At 39.1% G+C, this 20,729-nt stretch overlaps 1 protein-coding gene across 1 annotated transcript; it reads left to right on the plus strand.

Moving 5' to 3' along the window:
• Nucleotides 1-10,501: 10,501 nt before the first annotated feature.
• CCDC54 (coiled-coil domain containing 54) lies at nucleotides 10,502-11,773 on the plus strand. Its single transcript, XM_038582478.1, has one exon. It carries the CDS (start codon nucleotides 10,726-10,728, stop codon nucleotides 11,710-11,712), a length of 987 nt encoding a protein of 328 aa, XP_038438406.1. The 5' UTR covers nucleotides 10,502-10,725; the 3' UTR covers nucleotides 11,713-11,773.
• The last annotated feature ends 8,956 nt before the right edge of the window (nucleotides 11,774-20,729 follow it).

A 20,729-nucleotide genomic window follows, 5' to 3' on the forward strand; every position in this document is an offset into this window, starting at 1 on the left:
GGGGTGGAGATGAAGCAGCTTCCGTGTTTGACAATAGCAGTTCCTTTAAAATTGGTACTGAAAGGGGGGGGGGGGAGTCAAAGTTGAAAACGACGTGGTTGTCCCACAAAGGCTTTCCTTCTCTCCTCCCACTGTGGGAAGTTAGGTGCTGTGCTCGTGGGAAAACTGCAAACCAGAGGAGACAGCTTCTCCTCTGCTGTGGGGGATGTGGGAGGAGGAGTCCAATCCTCCTGTTTGTGATCACCACTCCCAAGGTCCAGTCGAAAGGCCTAGGAGAATTTCATAATAATACACTGGATAGATCACTTCTGTTGTTTCTTAGTTCCTGAATGATCAAGTTAAATATTTAATTTTGCAGCTTTGGCCTTCCAATAACTCATAAAACACTTGCCATGCTCCTCACTGATCACTAGAGATGCCTGGACCAGCAGCCCACATTCCCCTCCGTCACTTTGCGTCAAAGGTGCAGGTGGAACTCCGGCCCCGGGTTGATGCCATTGCTCTTGGCTCAAGCTCCTCACTTGAAATGAGACATAAGACACTATTATCTGTATGTTTATGGATATATTTATAAATAGTCTATATACAGATACATACTATCTAGACTACACATACACTGTATGCATATACATATTGCACGTGAAGAAAAAGCGCATAGAGCCCCTGATGTCATGGTGCGCAGAGCCTACAGGACCCTTCTTACACTCATCTATCCAGATCTCACTCATTCTTTTTTTTGAGAGAGAGAGAGCGAGCACGTGTGTGACTGGGGATGGGGGGAGAGGCAGAGGGAGGGAGTCTTAAGCAGATGCCATGCTGAGTGCAGAGCACAGGGCTCAATATCACGACCCTGAAATCATGACTGAGCCAAAATCAAGAGTCAGGCCCTTTACCAACTGAGCCACCCAGAGTCCTAGACCTCACTCATTCTTAAAGGTCCTCACTGGACCCATCCCCAAGCCACTACATTCCACAGGCCTCTCCCTCCTTTGATTCCCAGATAATCAACTGCCTTTACTCTCTGCATTCCACATATTCCAAGTTCTTGAACCAAACCACCTAAAGGCTCCACGCCCCATAGAAGCAGAACATCCATAAACACATACTGGAGGCTGAGTGACCCTTCTTCTCATACTGTCAGGAATTCTAACCTGGTATAATTAACAGATAATTTATAGTGTCCATAAGTGCCTTTGGGGGCAGGTGAGAGGAGAGAGATCTAAGAATTGCCTAAAATTATATGCAAAATTGTATGTGTGTGCTGTTTCTGGAAGAAGCGTGCAAAGCTTTCATAGAATTCTCAAAGGGATACTGAAGCCAAAAAAGTTAAGCCCCTCTGTTTTGCTAAGTTTTAAGTAATTATGTCACTTTTTCGAACATTGCAATGAGCCTGGGCATTCATTTTACTTCGGCTCTCATTTCTAATAACCAAAAAAAAAAAAAAGTAATTTCCAGAAATATGGCTTTCTTTTTCTTTTTAAATGCTATTTAAAAACTTAAATGTAAAGTTCTATGGAGGTTATGATAAAGATTTTCACCTATTTTAATATGTAAATTGCCCAAGGGCTTAAGCCAGCTTGCTATCATCTTACACTATGATAAAGGAGAAAACTTGGGCATCTACATAGGATGAGTGCTAATTAAGTCTCACAGGTTACAATGAGAGTCATAACCATTAGCCTTAAAAATGAAGCTTAAATTTATTGAAATATGTGTCTAATAGAACTGCCTTGTCACTCTCCATTTCTGTCACTTGATCCTTAACCCTATATGAAGACCACCAGGAAAAGACTTCAAATTTCCAGAAAAAAGACCAAAAAAAAAAAAAAAAAAAAGTCACACTCTCAATCTTACTACACATTCCTAAATATCTTTGCTACTCTAGTTGGCTTCGGTGTAACAGAAACAGCGACAGCAGCTATACACATGGGGGGGGGCTTCAATAAATATTTAAAACAATGAATGAATACCTGTCCTCTGATTGCAGCTGTAAAAACTAGGTAGAGAAGGAAGTGAAGAAAAAAAAAAAAACCTTCAGTTTTATGATTGCCTTTTGGGCATTTTCTATTTTGCATGTAATCAGAATGTGTAGGGAGAAATAATATATTTGGAAGGTTAAATAAGATCTTTGTACTCCAAACCCAGGTGAAAGGATACATACAGCTTTAAAGAAAGAGAGGAAATAATTCTAAAATCAAACTTCTGAAGGAAAGAAACACTTCAGAAACAGGGCATAATAATGATAATAGTTTATAGTTCTTAAGAGGTGCTACATAAATTAGGAACTCAGATGTAACAAACATTTCTGTGTTAACCCTTACGGCACTCTTCCAGGATCAGGACACGACCATGACTGTTTCTCCTGGTAGAAGAAATCGGATGGGAGGGCATATGGCCCGAGGACCAGAAAGCAAACTAATAACAGAAGGAGAAACAGAGCCAAGGGATAAATACACATTTACTTTGCACAGATATTGGTGCAAATTCCCTCAGAAACATAAAATGTCATAATAATAGATGTCTTGCAAGGTGAGAACTACTAATGGGAAGCCGGTTGCAATTTTTCACATCTCACAAACTGAGAAAAAGAGAGCTCCTTGGATTTTGTAGTCAGGAAGTCCTATAAAACATCATTACAATTGGAAACCCAAGCACTAAACCAGTTTTTTCTTCAGATTAAGGCTACCCTAACATATTAACACACCCCGCTGTGACAATGCAGCCAGCCACCCAGCGCTCAGTTAGAAATGGGAAAACCAATGTTCTTCAATTGTTGCACTTTATGATTTCTGGATTTGTTGACATCTTAAATCCTCACTTCCTGTGTGATCACCGTATCTTTTCATTTGCAGCGTTCCCTAAGTGAAGTACAGTGCAATTCAGGAGCAAGACGGTGGGTTAATCCTGAGCTGCTCCACCACTTCAGGGCCCCCCCCCAAAAAAAATCTGCTAAATGATATAAGTCCGATGAAACAGAGGTGTTTACCTAGACTAACCCACTGAATTTATGCAGCAGTTCCATTAAAGAAAGGAGATGAATGGTTACGCAAAATCACCTCTTTGCCTTTCTCTTCCTTTTTCCGGCCATTTATTTTTATGGCTCCATCAGGTGTGCACATCAGGATTTACAAAGACCTATAAAAAGAGTGTCTGTCATAAGCTAAAGGGAGCAGAGGCTTAAAAGTAATATCTGAGAAGCGAAACCAAGAGGTGAAGTTGAGAATCACAGAAACCCAGCAACCTTATATAATATATTCTCAGGGAGAGCCACGCGTGACAGAAGGGACTGGAGGAAGATGACAGGGAGGAGAGATTACAGAAAACACTAATGTGCCCCCAGGGTTCTGGAACTAAATGGTGAAGGGTATGTCTAGATAAGCAAGAGAGAGTTCATTGTAAATTGAAGTTCAGAGTATAAGATGACACGAGTATAGAAATAAGTGCCTGAGGACCCAGGTCGATGACAAATGCATTTGTGGGCATTCCTGCAGGGGCTGAGAGAAAAGCCCGAGTACCTGTGGCTCCCCAGAGGCCTGAAAGAAATAACAGGGAGTACTGGGGGACGTATGCCGGGTACCTTAGTCCCCTGCAGTGTCAGGGCCATTAACACCTGTCCTGTTACCATCATTACGGGCTCTCTTACCCATGCCTTGGCTGTTTCCAGGTTCATAATTATCCCCATTGACCTGATTTCAATTTACCTCTCCTGCCATTTAACTGCCTCAGGTCTTTGGGGATGCAATTATTAAATTCCTATCCCAAAATTGCTTAAATGATCCCTCAGGAACTGAGAAAAGTTATCATAGATTCTTCTCTATGAGACAAGCAATGTGTTCTGCAGCCCCTGATAGAAATAGGCTCGGGAGAGCTCCAACGTGCTCCAGCAATCATCCACAGGCACCTTCATTCATTCACTGAATAAAGATCTAGTGGGCACCAACCATATGTTGGGCGTCATGACACTGGGGATACAGAGTTGAAAAACAAGTCTCTCTTCTCAAGGAGCTTATAGTCTAGAGGAGAGAGAGAGAGAGACGCACCACCAGTAACAGTACAATATGCTAGGTGGGGGCCCAGAACACGTTGGGCGTGGGTGGGAGGAGGACAGAGGGCACTGGTCAGAGAGAATCAGAGCAGGTAGGACAAGGAAAGTATTACCTGGATGGCCCCAAATGGATGAGACGTTTGACTGGGTGATAAATAGATGGAGGGCATTCTAGAAAGAAACCACACAGTTTCAGCAGTACTGAAAAAGTACACGTAAAAGACAATTATCATCCCATCATTTCTTCAGAAGTATTCATCTGATCCTTTTGGCTTCTACTGTCCTACATTTAAAGTATCATCATGAACATTTCCTGACAGCACAGAGTGGAAGTGGTTCTCTCACTGCCGTATCAGTGCTACTGGGCTTTGTTACCTCCTCCAGCTGACAGTGTGGCCTCACTGCCTCAAGACTCCGCTGCCTTACAAACACGACGCCTTTGCTTTCCTCCCCCTCTCTGCCTTGCTTCAGTGCAACAGCTCTGACATCAACTTCTTTCCCTTCTGTTCATCGTGGCCAGAAAAGAAAGAAAAGTAGAACAAGAATGGCTTCACTTTTGGGTCCTTCGTAACTACTTGTGCAACACCAGATACAATGAACACACTCCTACCCCCTTGGGTCAGCCATCCCGAGCAAATTAGAAAGACCTTCTTGGCTCCTGTTGCCTCCCTCTGTCATCTCACTCTGCCCATGACAGGTCTATGCAGGTGGGAGAGCTCAGATTCTTGTAAGCCTGGTCCTCACATTGTGTGGGGGAAGTAACAGACCTTCAATAATTTTTTATGACCACAATCCCTACGGAATGCATGGCAATAGCACATGACTACGGGTGTTACATAAAGGTTACAGAACATGTCCAGTTGCTAGCAAGGTAGCTAGAATTCTACTCCATTTTCTCCTTCTCAAGAAAGCATATTAAAAAGGATGTCAATTAAAGTAATTTTATGTAATCTTGACTGTACCATAATTAGTTTATAGTTTGCTTATTCAAAAACACTAGCATTTTATTTTATTTTATTTTATTTTATTTTATTTTATTTAGTGATTCATCGCTGATATCACAAGTGCCCTCCTTAACACCCATCACCTATTCAGCCCATCCCCCACCCACCTCTCTCCATTGACCCTCAGTTGTTCACTATCATCAAGAGTCACTTATGGTGGGTGCCTCAGTGGCTCAGTGGTTGAGCGTCTGCCTTTGGCTCTGGTCGTGATCCTGGGGTCCTGGGATCAAGTCCCACATCAGGCTCCCTGTGGGAAGTCTGCTTCTTCATGTGCCTGTGTCTCATGAATAAATAAATAAAATCTTTTTTTTTAAAGAGTCTTTCGTGGTTGCTTCCTTTTCTGTCTACCTCTTTTTCCTTTCCATGTGTTCATCTGTCTTGTTTCTTAAATTTGGCATATGAGTGAGATCATATGGTATGTCTTTCTCTGACTGACTTATTTTGCTTAGCATAATACACTCTGGCTCTATCTATGTCATTGTAAATGGCAAGATTTTGTTCTTTTTGATGGCTGAGTAATATTCCATTGTATATATACCACATCTTCTTTATCCATTCATCGGTTGATGGACATTGGCCTCTTTCCATAGTTTGGCCATTGTTGATAATGCTGCTATAAACATTGGGGTACATGCATGCGCACCCCTTCGAATCTGTATTTTTGTATCCTTTGGGTAAATACCTAGTAGTGTAATTGCTGGATCATAGGGTAGTTCTATTTTAACATTTTGAGGAATCTCCACACCATTTTCCAGAGTGGCTGCACCAGTTTGCATTCCCATCAACAGTGTAAGAGGGTTCCCCTTTCTCCACATCCTCATCAACATCTGTTGTTTCCTTTGTTGTTAATTGTATCCATTCTGACAGGTGTGAGGTGGATCTCATCGTGGTTTTGATTCATACTTCCCTGATGATCAGAGATGTTGAGCATCTTTTCATGTGCCTATAAACCACCTGTATACCTCCTTTGGAAAAATTTCTATTCATGTCTTCTGCCCATTTCTTAACTGGATTATTTAAAAACACCAGCATTTTAAATATTAATAATCATATATATTATCAGAGTCATCTCTCTAGTGGTTATTCAATGCCAGTCTCCCTGATACCATAGCTGGTTGTTCCTTCTAACCCAAATGCTTTATCGGCATGATAAACTGAATGGTGGACAGCACATGCTTTATGCTTTGGTCATACACATGGTGGAGTGACCTCTTGGTTGAATGAGTAAAGAAAAGGTAGATTAAGAGATTGAGAGAGAGTACAGAGCTAAAGCTTAAAACTCTTAACCATTTCTTGCTGTCTTTTGAAAGAAGAGTGAGAAAGAGGTGGTCTAAGAGGAGGAAAAGGGTTTAAAATACTGAGCACTTTAATTCTCAAATCACTTTATGAAATAGGTGCATGCTTGTGAAACGTTAGTTACTTGACTAAGAGTACAGAGCTAGTAAATACAACAGCCTTGATGTCTAGCCTTTCTGGCCCCAAATACTATTCCTGTAAAAGCCTGTCCCCTGAAAGACATTGTTTTTATCTCTGTAGGAGCCTACCATTAAGTTCCAGTCCGTCAAGTTATTTTCTTCCTAAATGTTTTCATGTATCTGACAGGAACCCTAAGAGAGGGAGTCAGCTCAACTCCCACTTTCATTCACTTTTTTTTAAAAGATATATTTTTTATTCCAGAGAGAGAAAAAGCTTGCACATGCATGCATGAGTGGGGGATAGGGCATGCAGAGGGAGATAATTCTCAACCAGACTTCCTGCTGAGTGCAGAGCCCCACGCAGGGCTCCATCCCACAACCCATGAGATCATGACTTAAGTCAAAACCAAGAGTCAGATGCTCAACCAACCCACCCAGGCACTCCTCATTCACTTCTTGACTACTCTCACAACTTCACCCAAATTGATAGGCTTATATCTTGCCCACTACAGCCTTCCACTATTTAACAAGCTCCAGTCAGCTGAGGCTTCTTTCATTAACATTAATTAGTAAAGGGATGCCTTGGTGGCTCAGTTGGTCAAGCAGCCAACTCTTCATTTCAGCTCAGGTCATGATCTCAGGATCATGGGATTGGACCCAACATAACGCTCCACACTCAGAGCAGAGTTCTGAAACAAACTAATTTGTTTTAATTTTTTTTAAAGATTTTATTTATTATTCTATGAGAGACACACAGAGAAAGAGGCAGATACACAGGCAGAGAGAGAAGTAGGCTTTGTGCAGGGAGCCCGATGTGTGACTCAATCCCGGGACTCCAGGATCACGCCCTGGACCAAAGGCAGATGCTCTACTGCTGAGCCACCCAGGCATCCCTACTAATTTGTTTTATAAAAATAATCAGTATACATGAATATTTTTAGTTAAAAATTTTATTCTATTGTTCTTTATTATAGTTATTATACTGTTACTGTAATAAGTCAAGAAAAACCTGTAAATGTTCATTTTTACTTACTTGAATTAGAGATAGCTCAATTTCTAAAGTCTTTACAAATTTTTTTCAAGTAGCTTTGATAAATGGGATAACCAACTAAATCTCTAGTGTTTTCATACTGCTAAACAAATAAAAACTTAATCAAAATGTCTTCTATTAACTGTATAATGTAATTTTTCTAAAAATTATTTAGAATTTTGGCTCAGGTCATGAGTGGCTCAGTCAGTTAACTGTCCAACTCTTGATTTTGGCTCAGGTCATGATCTTTTAGGGTTGTGAGACTGAGCCTTGCATTGGGCTTTGTGCTGGGCATGGAGGTCACTTGAGATTCTCTCTCCCTTCCCCTTTGCCCCTCCTCCCCCTCTCTCCCTCCCCCAAAACAAACAAAAAGGAAATTTCCATCTCTTTCTGAGTTGGCAAATACATGTTTTTATCATGATTATGTGGCAGTAGAGGTACTGGACTCTAGAACCAGAATGTAAGGATTTAAATTTTGACTCTGCCCATTTTTTTAGCAGAAAAGGAAATTACTTGATTTCTCTGAACTTTAGTCAAATAAACTAATATTTAATACAGTGTCTGGTATGCACCCAATAAGACTTAGCTGTTATTAACTCAAAGGGAGTATTTGCTACAAGTAATCTTTCTAAATTTAATTGGGAATTCTTATAAAGTAAAAATATCTAATCTACAAATTTCTTCCAACTGTAATGAAATTTTAATACTAAATTTAACAATGTAGGTGATATAATAGTACACTCTGGAGATGTTTAATTAGACATTCTTCGTTTCAATCTTGCAGCTTTCTTTTAGTGTTCTGAGACAATTTTTTTTTCTTTCCAGTCTCAAATATTTTCATTGGCCTTTGAAAACTTCATAGGCAATAAGCACTGTGTCTGTAGTGCTTGATGGATAGAATGGCCTTGGCCAAGGTAAATAGGACAGCTTTGAATGCTACCTTTTCTGACTCCAAATACCATTTCTGTGATAGTCTGTTTCCAGGAGCACATTTTTCCTCAGTAAGAGTTTGGAAAGGTTTCTAGAAGTTTTGGTGAGGTTACTAAATAGGGATTCAAAGATAAGACAGTAAAGCAAATCCCAGATTATCACTGATGAGCAAAAATTCTTGTTACTTTTTCCTAAATTCAGAGTTTATACCAAAATCTAGGTCAAAGTTGGTTTTGCAATTAGGCATAAATAGGAGAAAGAGTTATTTAGTAGGGGTTTAGAACTGACACTGATCCAAGAAGGACTATCCTCTTTAGTAGAGTGGGGCTGCACTGTAAGAGAAATGGTTATCATGTCATTTTAATTCAAAATGTTTATTCCTATGTGACCAGAGAATGAAATGAAGTTTTTACCTCAATACATAAAGTAGACAAAGTATTTACTATTCCAAAGGGTTTGGATTTCAAGTACTGTTATTTAGAAAAATCTACAAAGAAAAACATAAGAAATATATTATTTTAAAATTCTAAGACAGTGGTTCTCAAAGTATGACATACAATGGATCATGAGAGCAAAAATATTTCAAAAATAATATTAAGCCACTATTTGCCTTTCTCATTGTGTTGACGTTTGCATTTTGCAAATTGCATTGCAAAAGCAATGGTGTATAAAACTGTCAGTGCCTTAACACAAACCAAAGCAGAGGTACTAGACTGTGTCAATAGTGACTTTATTTTTCACTTCCACTCATTCAAAGAAAAGAATATAAGAAATAGCCAGCTTAACTCCAGAATGTCTTGATGAAACAGTAAAAATTTTAATTTTATTAAATCTCAATCTTTCAGTAAATGTTTTAAATATTTTGTGTGAGGTGATGGGAAGTACACCTAAAGCACTTCTGCTGTGTACCAAAGTATAATAGTTGTAGCCAAGAAAGGTAACTATTTGAATTACAAACTGAACTAACTGCTTTTTTTCATGGAACTTCATTTTTACTTGAAAGAAAAACTGACAGCAAACTATAACATTCATATTTGGGTATTTGGCATTTTGGCAAAAACAAAAGGGAAATGTAGGGAGCTTGTGACTTCATGAAAAACCATCAACAAGCTTAATAAATTTCAAGCTTTTCAAGCTAGTATTAGAATTTTGGAAAGTTTTATCTGCCACTATGAGCTTGGCCTCTTCCCAATACTCAAAGATTTTTTTGGTGAGGTTGGTGGCAGTATTAATAAATATGATATTTTGATATTATATAATAAAATTAGTTATCATTTGAAAGATCTTCATGATTCAGTGAATCATTATTTTCTGAATGACCAATGTATAGTATTACACGTATATTTAAAATGGAAGATAGACCAATGAATTTTAATGTAACAGTACTGACCTGGTCTAAGGTAACACATGACAACTAATTTTTAAACAATTATCATTTGTCAAATTTTGGCAGAGTAGCAAAGAATAAACTCTTCAATTATTAGAAAAGTCTGTTAAAATACTCTCTCCTTTCCACTTACATATCTCTATGAGGCCATATTTTCTTCATATCCATCAACCAAAACAAGATATCACAACAGAAATAATGCAGAAGCAGATATTAGAATCAATCTGTTTTCTATTAATCCAGGTATTTAAAACATTTGCAAATATGTAATCACTTATTTTCTTTTGGAAAATATAATTATTTTTCATAAAACGGTGTCATTTATTTTAAGATGTAATGAGTTTAATTTTTTATTTTAATAAATTGATCTTAAGACTTTCTTAGCTTTAATTTCTAATATGGAATATTAATATAACCTGCATAAAAAAAGATGTGTTCCTCAATTTTTATGAGTAAAAAGTGTCCTGTGAGACAAATTTTTGAGAATGATTGCCCTCTTTTTAAGTAGGCTCTATGCCCAGTGTGGAGCCCAATGTGGGGCTTGAATCATGACTCTGAGATCAAGATCTGAGCTGATCAAGAGTCAGACACTTTACCAACTGAGCCACCCTGGTTAAATATATTTCAAGCCAGGTGCTATTGTGACATCAGCACCAGGTCAATGATTACCATTTAAAGGATTCCACGCAGTTGACCATTATGTCACAGAGCTCTCCAGTTGGACCGCCCCATAAGGAGCTAACCACCTAAGAGTGCCTACTCTTGCCCTCAATGTTCTCCATAGGGCATTCAATGATGTTATCAGGAAAGACATCCAGCAAATAGTAAGAAAAAGATCTTTCATTCTGATACTGCTTCTTCCTTTGGTTTTGGTCAGGTTTCCCAACACCCTATCTCTTGTTTTATTATGAAAGATGTACAGACTTCAAACCAAAAGGGCAAAAGCTGCTGCTGGGCAGATGTGGACTTCAAATCTCTCCAAGATCAGACGATCTCTTAAAAATGTTTACCATAAATATAAGAACCAGCACCCAGATTCAACTAGAGATCCAACCTCGACTTCCTATGATTGTGATAAAGATGACATCACTACTGATGAAGAAATGAGTCTTAGAGCAATGCTCCAATATATTAAAACTGCCCAAATTGATCTCGTCAGCCAACTGACTGACATTGTCAGTGTAGTATCCAAAATCCAGGAAAAGATTGACTTTTATCAGAAGCAGATAGATATCCTGGAAACCAGAATGAATATTAATGAAGACAAACAAGGCACAATAACTAAAGATATCTTCTCAATGAAAAAGGACATCAATGCTTTAAAGAAGAAGGTGACAGAACTAGAAAACCAGAATTCTTGCTCCACCATACATTGTTTAGAAGTTCCAGAAGGAGAGAGGGGTAAAGAGATCATAGAACAACTTCACAAACTCATACAACCAGAAACTCTGAAGAACACCTTGGCTTCTACAGACTATGGAATCTCTTCAGCAGAACCAGAAAACGTGCCCAGTTATCCTGAGCTCACTGATCATCTTGAGGAGAAAACAATTTCCCCCAAAGTTAAAACTCTGGGAAAAAATAACCATCAAAATGCATTAAGAAGCTTTAAGAAAGCAAAGTCAAATATTTATATTTACCCAGACTTTAGTACATGGATCAAGCTAACTTTTGTCCATGGAGGAAAGTGGAGATTTTTCCTCAGTGCTACAGAGTTAGAAGAATTCATCCAATGGCTTCTTTCTAGGCCAGCCATCTCTCCTGAGGAACCACAACTTGTAACCCAGAGATATTGTCCATTCACTGGGCTTATTTCAAGTTTAACTACATTCTGTCTCTCTGTTTTAAACTATATTTACTGTTTTTTTGGTTCCTCAAAAGAAGAAATAACTCGACTATAGAGTTATTTTCTGCTTTGTTTGGTACAAAATAAATGTAAACTGGTTGTTCCAAGCATTGACACATCTTTGTGGTGTTTGAGATGTCCTTGGTAGTTTGTTCACTGTGGGCTCACTGTCTGTGAAGTTTCTGTATGTCTCAGGTAAGCTAAGATGGACCATCCCATTGGATAATCATGATGCATTTTCTATCATTGTTCTTGTTTTCTTAAAGGAATCACCCAGTGCCCATGTCATAGATAATTGGAAGGAAAGAATAAAGGGGCCAAGGGAATGGAGAACACATCTGGTTCCACATAAGTTTCCTATGTCCTCTTGTCTTAGTGGCCTTTGTAGATAAGATCTGTGTTACCAGAGACAGACTCCACTAACAAAATTTTAAACAGTATACAATGAAAAAGGCACTATCAGAGCTACCAAAGTTAGAGTTATAAAAATAAAGGGCAGTGAAAAGACAAGTTACTGCCAGAAAAATATTCTTTGCAAAAATGGGATTTTTTTTTTTTTTTGGTTTCAACTTCAGCTTCATCTCCATCAAACAAAGGGGGATGTTATTGGATATTTTTTACATTTTCATGAAATGGTATAAATCCCATGTCATGTAGGTTTGATACAGAGGAAAGAAGAAAATCTAAAAAGGCATGTGTAAAAAATAAAAAAAATAAAAATAAAAATAAAAATAAAAAGGCATGTGTGAACCAAGTTAGATCTCAAGACTGTGCTACCAAAAATTCTTGTATGACAAGGTCTTTTTTTGGTATGGGCCCCATACTACATATCCAGAGTGCACTTCATTTTTAGATATAATAGGTCATTGCCATCATGATGTAATTTTGCTAAATACCATGCAGAGTAGCTGCAAAAACATGTTTCCCTCACCACTTAACTCAGCAAATAAAATCTACCAATGGAGAATTCTGTGCTGTTACAAATATTTGTGGTTAAATGTACCACTTTAAATTATTCTCAGTTAATAACTCAAAAGGAGGGTTTTGGCAGGTAGCTAAGAAAAGCCCAATTTCAAATGAGGAAGAAAGGAGCTAAGGTGGGTATAGAGGAAACTAAGGGAGAAGGATGACAAGAAGACACAGGACTATTTGGCACCAGCCTGATCATAATTATATGTTATGACTTTTCTCACTTACAAATACATTTTATTTGATCTTTCTTTACTAATTTACAGATATTTGTACACAAAATAACTTTTAAAATACATCCATGTGTGACAGGTGCTACATGGATGGTAGTCCTAGAAGTCCTACAAGCAAGGCTGTATATGAAGAGGATTTGTTTTAAATGGGATATCTGTGCTAATAATGTAATATATGATTCTGGAAAGGGCACTAACGATCTCTATGTATTTCTTTGCCATCAGAGATATCCTAAGAACAACCAGAGCTCTAGTTCAGCATCTTGGGTATGACCCTACATCAGAGAGTAACAAAGGACTCACATCAGTGGTGACACAGATAAATGACATAACAACTGGATTCTGGGAGAGTAAAAAGTGATTCAGTTGGTATTTGCTTAGGTCATCTGGATTTTTGTTTTTTTTTTTAAGATTTTATTTATTTAAAAAAAAGATTTTATTTATTTATTTAAGATAGAGAGTGAGAGAGAGAGAGAGTGGGAGCCAGGGGGGCAGAGAAAGAGGGAGAACCAAGCCTCCCACTGAGCAGGGAGCCCAATGTGGGGCTTGATCCCAGGACCTCAGGATCATGACCCGAGCCGAAGGCAGACACCCAACTGACTGAGTCACCCAGGTACTCCAGGCTTCTGTATTAATGCATCCTTTCACTCTTTCTCCCCTTACATGCCCCCTAGCACTTGCCTAGCGGCTCTAGAGAGGTAAAGAATAGGGAAACAGCTGAGGGAACTGGAAGACCTTAGTTCTGAACAGTCAAATTCTACACTTACAACCTGTTATTTCATCTCCGCTAGCTTCGTTTTGTCATGTGTTAGAAGGAAATCATTATGTTAATTTAGTAAATATTTCTTCAGTGTTTGCTAATGGCAAGGGATCACGGGGGATAAAGGAAAAGTCGAAGACATTCCCTATACTATAGATATATAACATCAAATGGGACAAATAAAATGGGTACATGCACAACTAATGCACAAGAGATGGGAATGGAAAAAAGCCAAAGTGCTCCTGGGAGCAGAGTGGAAAAAAGGTTGATGAGCCTTGCAGTAAGGAGCGTAGTGAGGAGGAGGTGGTGAGGGCAGTGTACCAGGAAGAGTACAGGAGTGGAGCCAGTAGGGAACATGGGTAATAAACGCCACCAAGCATTTTATAACTGTAAAGCACTGACGGCCTATTTCAACTCTTTTATGGATCTCATTTTTCTCTTCAGGGATTCTGTACCATATTCATTTTAACCTGTTTTTTTACCTACAGAAGACTGTTAGAGAAGGAGAAAGTGAGAGGGACACTACACAATTTTTTCAGGGTCTCAGGCTTTCCCTGAAGATGACTATTTAACCTGTTCATTCACATAACTTCCCAGTAAGGAAAGGGACAATTCTGCTTGTGAGTCAGTTATTACCATCACCTACACGAGATCTCACGTGACTCATTAAAATTATAACTCAACTTGCAACGACACGTGAGCAAATAATTTTTCCCCAGTCCTTGCTTTCAAATTAACCTGCCTCTCAGCCAACTTACTTCTATTTTACTTGACTCAGAGGAAGTGACGTCTCTCTTGTCTACATCCCCCTTCCGGTGGTTTGCAGGCTCTCCCATCATTAGCCCTCTTCTTTCCTCCATCTTAATCACCACCTGTCAGTTCTTTGTACTCAACTTACAAAAATATGTGTTTGCCTTGTCCTGTGTTCCCCTCCTGTCTTGCTGATCTCAAGATCCTCTTTGAAGGAAAGGCCCACCCTCCCTGTCCCTGCCTACTCTTCTCCCATTCTCCCCAAGACTCATGATCAAGTCTTCCACAACATGCTCTCTTCCGGTCCTCCCCAACCCCCTCGCTCTGGAAGATCCTTCTGCCACTAATCATTCACTTAAAATTCTAATGATTCTCTTTAATGGTGCTCAATCAAAGGATTCCTAATCCAGTCTCTCCTGGGACTTCCTGAGCTTTCATTTCAAGTGACTAATCTTCTCCACTTGGATGTCTACAGCAGTCACAAGCTCCTTACTCTTTTTTTTTTTTTTTAAAGATTTATTTATTTATGTGAGAGAGAGAGAGAGAGAGGGAGGAGAGAGAGGGACAGTTCCTACTACCGGGGTGGGGAAGGGATGGGGGTGGACAGAGGGAGAAGGAAAGACATCTAATGACCCTGAGATCACAACCTAAGCCGAAACCAAGAGTCTGAAACTTAACCAGCTGTGCCACTCAGACACTCCACAAACTCCTTCCTCTTAAAATTTGCCTTAATAAACCTTCTTCTAATTCAAACTCATGTCTCTGCCAGTATCCCTTTTGTTAATGGCATCACAGCACACGTTATCCGTATCCCCAACTGGGAATTACTCTCATCTTTTGCTCCCTCATTTGATGTCTTAATCGTTAAATATTTTTCCTGTTATCTCCCAACTATTCATGGAATCCATTCTCTATTTCTGTCCCCAGTTCTACTGTTCTGGTTCAAGCTTTAATATTATCCCTTTATAAATGAAGTGTTCCTGCTTGGTATTCTAGCCTCCAGAATGTCCATAATCCAATTTTAAAAGGGTTATTGTTTTCAACAGTTCTAGAACTTTTTCATTGTTCTTCATATAAGGAAGAATAAAATCCAAATTCTTTAGCAGAGTCTACATCATCCTTTCCATCCTGCATTTTTAGCTTTGAAAAGTACTGTTCAATGATGGAATTGCTTTAGTGTCCGACTGACCTGATTAAAAGGCTGGCTCTGTCACTTACTAGGTGTATGACTTTGGAATTAAGCTAAAGTTTATATTCCCAAAGCCCTAGTGTCCCTATTCCTAAAATAAGAATAACAGTCATGGGTTGTTGCCAGGAATAATGTGAAGCTTTTAGCAATCTAACTCATGTAGAGTAAGTGTGAAATTAATGGTATTTATTAATATTACTTCTTCATCCCCATCTTTCCATGATAACTTCACATGCAAACCACCATGCAGCCACACTAAATGTCTTGCAGACTTTTTCAAATCATATATCTTTGTACTTGCTCCTCCTACTGCCTTGGATTCTCTTCTTTTATCTGGCCAATAACAAATAATTTGGGGGACACTTGGGTGGCTCAGTCAGTTGGGCACCTGACTCCTGATTTCCCATTGAGACATGATCTTGTGGTAGTAGGATCAGGCCCCCGTCAGGCTCTGCACTTAGCGCAGAGCCTGTTTCACATTCTCCCTCCTCTCTCTTTCCCTCCAGTTCATACACTCCCTCTTCTAAATAAATAAGTAAATAAATAAATAAATAAATAAATAAATCCTTTTAAAAAAGAATGTGTCACTTGAGTCTCAACTCAAATATTTTTTTCTCTAAGATGACTTCCCTGATCTTTATCCTGTACCTCAGTCTCTTAAGGCAGATTCGGAGACTCCCTCAACAACCCCACCAGTGTTGCCACTGATTTCATACATTTATATCATAAAACTTTGAGTTGTTTATGACAGAGATAGAAACTCACATGTTTATGAAGAAGAAGGAGAAGGAGAAAAGAAACTTACCTGTTTATCTTGAATATTAAAATCAGTTTTACTGGTAAGTTCTCAGTAAATGTTTTTGAATGAAAAGAAGACGATGACAACAGAGAAGAAAGCACCATTCTGCTCTACCAAAAAAGTGGGTATAAATATAACTAAATGAGTTTTGATGATGTACATAAAGCATGAAACCATTATGCATTCACCAGAATGTTTCAAACTATTGTTATCATTAAACACATTTAATGGGAAGATAGCACTTCACAGTGAAAGCAGCCAGGACATTCAAAGTAGAACAGATCTTAGAACAGCTGTTTAGTAAACATTTATTATGAATCAGGCACGTGCTAGGAGCAGGTGTAATTCATGGTGAAATTCATTAACTGATTTCTGTTAATTCCATTAAGACTTGTGTTATTCAAAGGGAAGTCCTTGCCTTCCTCTTGGGTCATGATCCCGGAGTCCTGGGATCAAGTCCTACATCTAGCTCCCTGCTTGGCGTGGAGTCTGCTTCTCCCTCCGCCCTCCCCCTGCTCATGCTCTCTCTGTCTCACTATCTCTGTCTCTCTCTCTCAAATAAATAAAATCTTTACCAAAAAAAAAAAAAGATATGTTCTTCAATGTTCTCAACTGTAAACTGAGAACAATTTATATCTTAAGACTATTGTGTTGATTCGATGAGAGCATGCGTATAACCTGCCTAGGACAGTGCTTGACTCAGTGGATACTTAACAAATGGGAGTCATTTCCTTCCTTCTCTAGGCTAGATGTTAAAAAGGGGCCATAGACCCTGCCTCAAGGAGCTTATATTCAAAACTTTTATTAGTCATAAAAGACTTCAGACAAATAATGAACTAAGTGACGAGCTAAATACAAAAGCTCCAAACCAACTCTTGACTCCCTTATCCAAAGATAGTGTGATAAGAATAAGACAGGGTGTGAAGCTCTCCTCCTGTCTGGGCATTCAACCAATATTCCATCATCTGTAACAGCCGCTCGCCAACCTTTAATTGCACGCTATAAAAATAAGCATCAGAGAAAAGTATTTGAGGGGAAAGGAAGAGACTCGGTTTAAGATAAATAATTTAGTTTAGTTTGGAATACTTGTTTGCATAGACACTAAAAGTACTCTGTTCATTCAAAGACAACATTCACCAAAATTTATTGACTCAATGCCAGGAACTAGCTGAGTTAGACGTAAAGAAACAGAGATGCAAGGGGCACCAGTACTATCCTGAGGTACGTACTTTCCGATGGTGTTTTCTCCAGCTGCCGATTATTTTGGCCTGTTGCTTAGATTTGGAGTAGAAAACCATACGCTTCATTTAAAACTTAATTTAGTTTTTTCATGGGATGCAACTCAAATCTCATGTAGAGAAAGACTTTACTATTCCTAAAAGTAATGTTTCAAGCCACAAAATGCAAGTTTCTCTGTATTGTTTTATACTCTCCCAAAATGTAGTCAGTCTCTAATATATCAACAGATTATGCTCCCAAACTGCATTTGCAAATCCACTGTTTGCAACTCAGAATGAATATTACAAAGAAACAGTATTAGAGTTGGGTTGCTTTTTGTTTTGTTTCTGTTTTTGTTTTGGCTAACCTGTGAAAGCCATTTGAACTAGGATCTACCTGCGGCATTGGTACCATAAAGCCAAGCCTTTGCCACATAAAGTGTATTCAAGAACATAACTACAAAAGCAGCATGAGGCCTCAACTGTCCTTGCTCTCTCTTCTGTCTGATAGCAGAGAAAATGTCACAGATTGATGATACTAGGAGGACACCTTGGGGCACAGAGAAAAGAAGAACAGGCTCTTAAGGGAGCCAAGGCAGGAATGCTAGGGATGAGAAGCTGGAATGGGGTGTTCTTGGCTGAGGAAGGAGGCAGTGGTTCCATGTGGTGCCTCAAAATCTAGTCCACAGAAAAAGAGCCAAAGTGGGACCAGGGTCATCTTTCACAGTGATGAAGGATTGAAAGCTGAGCTAGAAGGGAGACAATTTATATGTGCAAAGGACCTAGCATAATTCCCAGCACATAGCAGTGTGCAATAAATGATGATGGAGATGCTGGGACGCTGAGCTAGAGGCAAAAATTGTAGGCTTTGCTCTCTCATTTGTCTTTTGGAATATAATCTCTTTAGAAAATAACTATTTGCAAGGATCATGAAACCTGAAGCTTTTGTGAGCTATGGAAGGTTAGTGGCAGATGCAGGGCAATAGTTGAACGGATGGTGGAGCCTGCAGGTAGAAGCACTGCTCCGTGACTAAGAGAGGGTAGGTTTGCGTATCCCCTCATCCTTTCCCCTTTCCCACCCCATCTTCTCACCTAATGCTTGAAGTGCAAGGGTGTAGGCTGTAGGAAGGTGCATGTGAACCAGAGACAGAGTTAAGGAGAGGGGGAAGGATGAAGAGGAAAAAATGAAAACTCCCAGAAGTGACAAACGGGCACCTGGGTGGCTCAGTCGGTTAAGCAACAGATTCATGATTTCAGCTCAAGTCGTGATCTCAGGGTTGTGAGATCAAGGCCGTGGCGGGCTCCACATGAAGCACGGGGTCTGCTTGAGAGCCGCTTTCCATCTGTCCTCCCCCTGCTTGCTTGTGCTCTCTCTCTCTCAAATAAATAAAATCTTAGGGAAAAAAAAGAAGAAGTGAGAAACAGCTGAGCTTCTGCTGGAGCTCTTCCTACAGTAAGGAAATCCCTATCAGGCAGAGATAAGGCACCAGGACACGTACTCTGAAAATACTAAGAAAGGCAGTGCCCCCATGGGCAGGTTCATCAAATGGGTCAGTCATCATTTTTCTACTCTCAGTTACATTTTAGTTCAAAGGAACCTGCGCGAGCTTCCAAGAACAGGACTTTTCCAATTTTTTCTTTAGTCAAGGGTCCTGCCTATGTTTAGATACTCCACCTCTCCCCAGCTCTCACTGAGGATAGGAAGAGAAATGCATGAAAATGCACCCAGGCGGTAGCCTGATTCTGATGAAATATATCAGAATATACTTTCCACCAGTCTCTTCAGAAGGGGTGTTCTCATGAGACAATGTCCTGGTGGAAGGCGTCACACACCTTTCAGATATCAGAAAACCTAAACGTGAATGTCACTCTCACTGATAATGACCTCAGTCAACTTATATTTGCCACCTATAAAGATAATAATTGCTTGATGTACAGTTTGTAATTGGATCACAGCCATCAGTGACATGGTTATTTGTTGTTATAGCAATATTAACAAAATCATGCCTACGGCAGCCTAATTAGAGGAACACCATAGGTGACCCAGATGGCATTTTCAATATGTTATCTAAGAGATATGATCAGAAGACAAATCAGCGCTGACTTAATGAAGTTTCTGATCAGAGGCTGGTCTAAAGATAGTGAGTTATTGAAGGAGACAAAGAGGACCTGGTGACTGGTAGATTCCAGCAGGCCATTAAAGGACAACAAAGAGCACTAGAATTTACTAGATTCAGTCTGTTGACAGCCAATAACAATAAAAGTTTCCTTCCTTCTCAGCAGTAGGATACTAAAGTCATAAAAGGTTAGCTATGAAGCACTGAGTAATGTATAGAATTGTTGAATCATATTGTACAATTGAAACTAATACAACATGGTATGTTAAGTATACTTGAATTAAAAAAAAAAAGGTTAGCTATGAAAAGAAGCCTAAAGATTTCCTAATTCTAAAAAAAAAAAAAAAAAAAGATTTCCTAATTCTGTGATATTCAGGAAGGGGTACCCACCAAGGGACCTTTTAAAATCTCCTGGTATATTTTTGCAAATTAGTCCTTCCTCAATATCATATTTCCATGGGTTGGGGGACGTAATCTTGTCCCTACCTCGTTTGAGAATCATAACTATAAGGAGCAGCATAATGTCAAAACCAAGAACAAACACCTAAATAATAGACAGGCTTGAAGCAACGAGGGCTATGTCACTTATTAGGTGTGTGACCTCGCTGAGTTTCTTAAATTCTGTGAGCCAAATTCCTTTTCTTTAAATTAGGGATAATAATAAAATATAATGCAAAATTGTGTGCTGAGGATGAAATGAGGAAAAACACTTAGCTCAGCATCTGACAAATAGTAAGTACTCAATAAATGTTCCATATAACTTGCGATGGCTAATTTTATGTCAATGTAATCGGGCTAAGGGATGACCAGATAGCTGGTAAAACATTATTGCTGGGTGTGTCTGTGATAATGTTTCCAAAATACATTTGCATTTGAATCAGTAGACTGAGTAAAGAAGCTCACCATCCCGAATTGTGGGCATCATCCAATCTGTTGGGGCCTGAATAGAACAAAAAAGTGGAGAAAGAGTGAATTTACTCTTTGCTTGAGCTAGGACATCCATTCTCATCTCACCTTCAGACATTAGCACTCCTAGTT

The sequence above is a fragment of the Canis lupus genome, chromosome 33 (assembly GCF_011100685.1).
Source record: "Canis lupus familiaris isolate Mischka breed German Shepherd chromosome 33, alternate assembly UU_Cfam_GSD_1.0, whole genome shotgun sequence".
NCBI classification, from domain to species: Eukaryota; Metazoa; Chordata; class Mammalia; order Carnivora; family Canidae; genus Canis; species Canis lupus.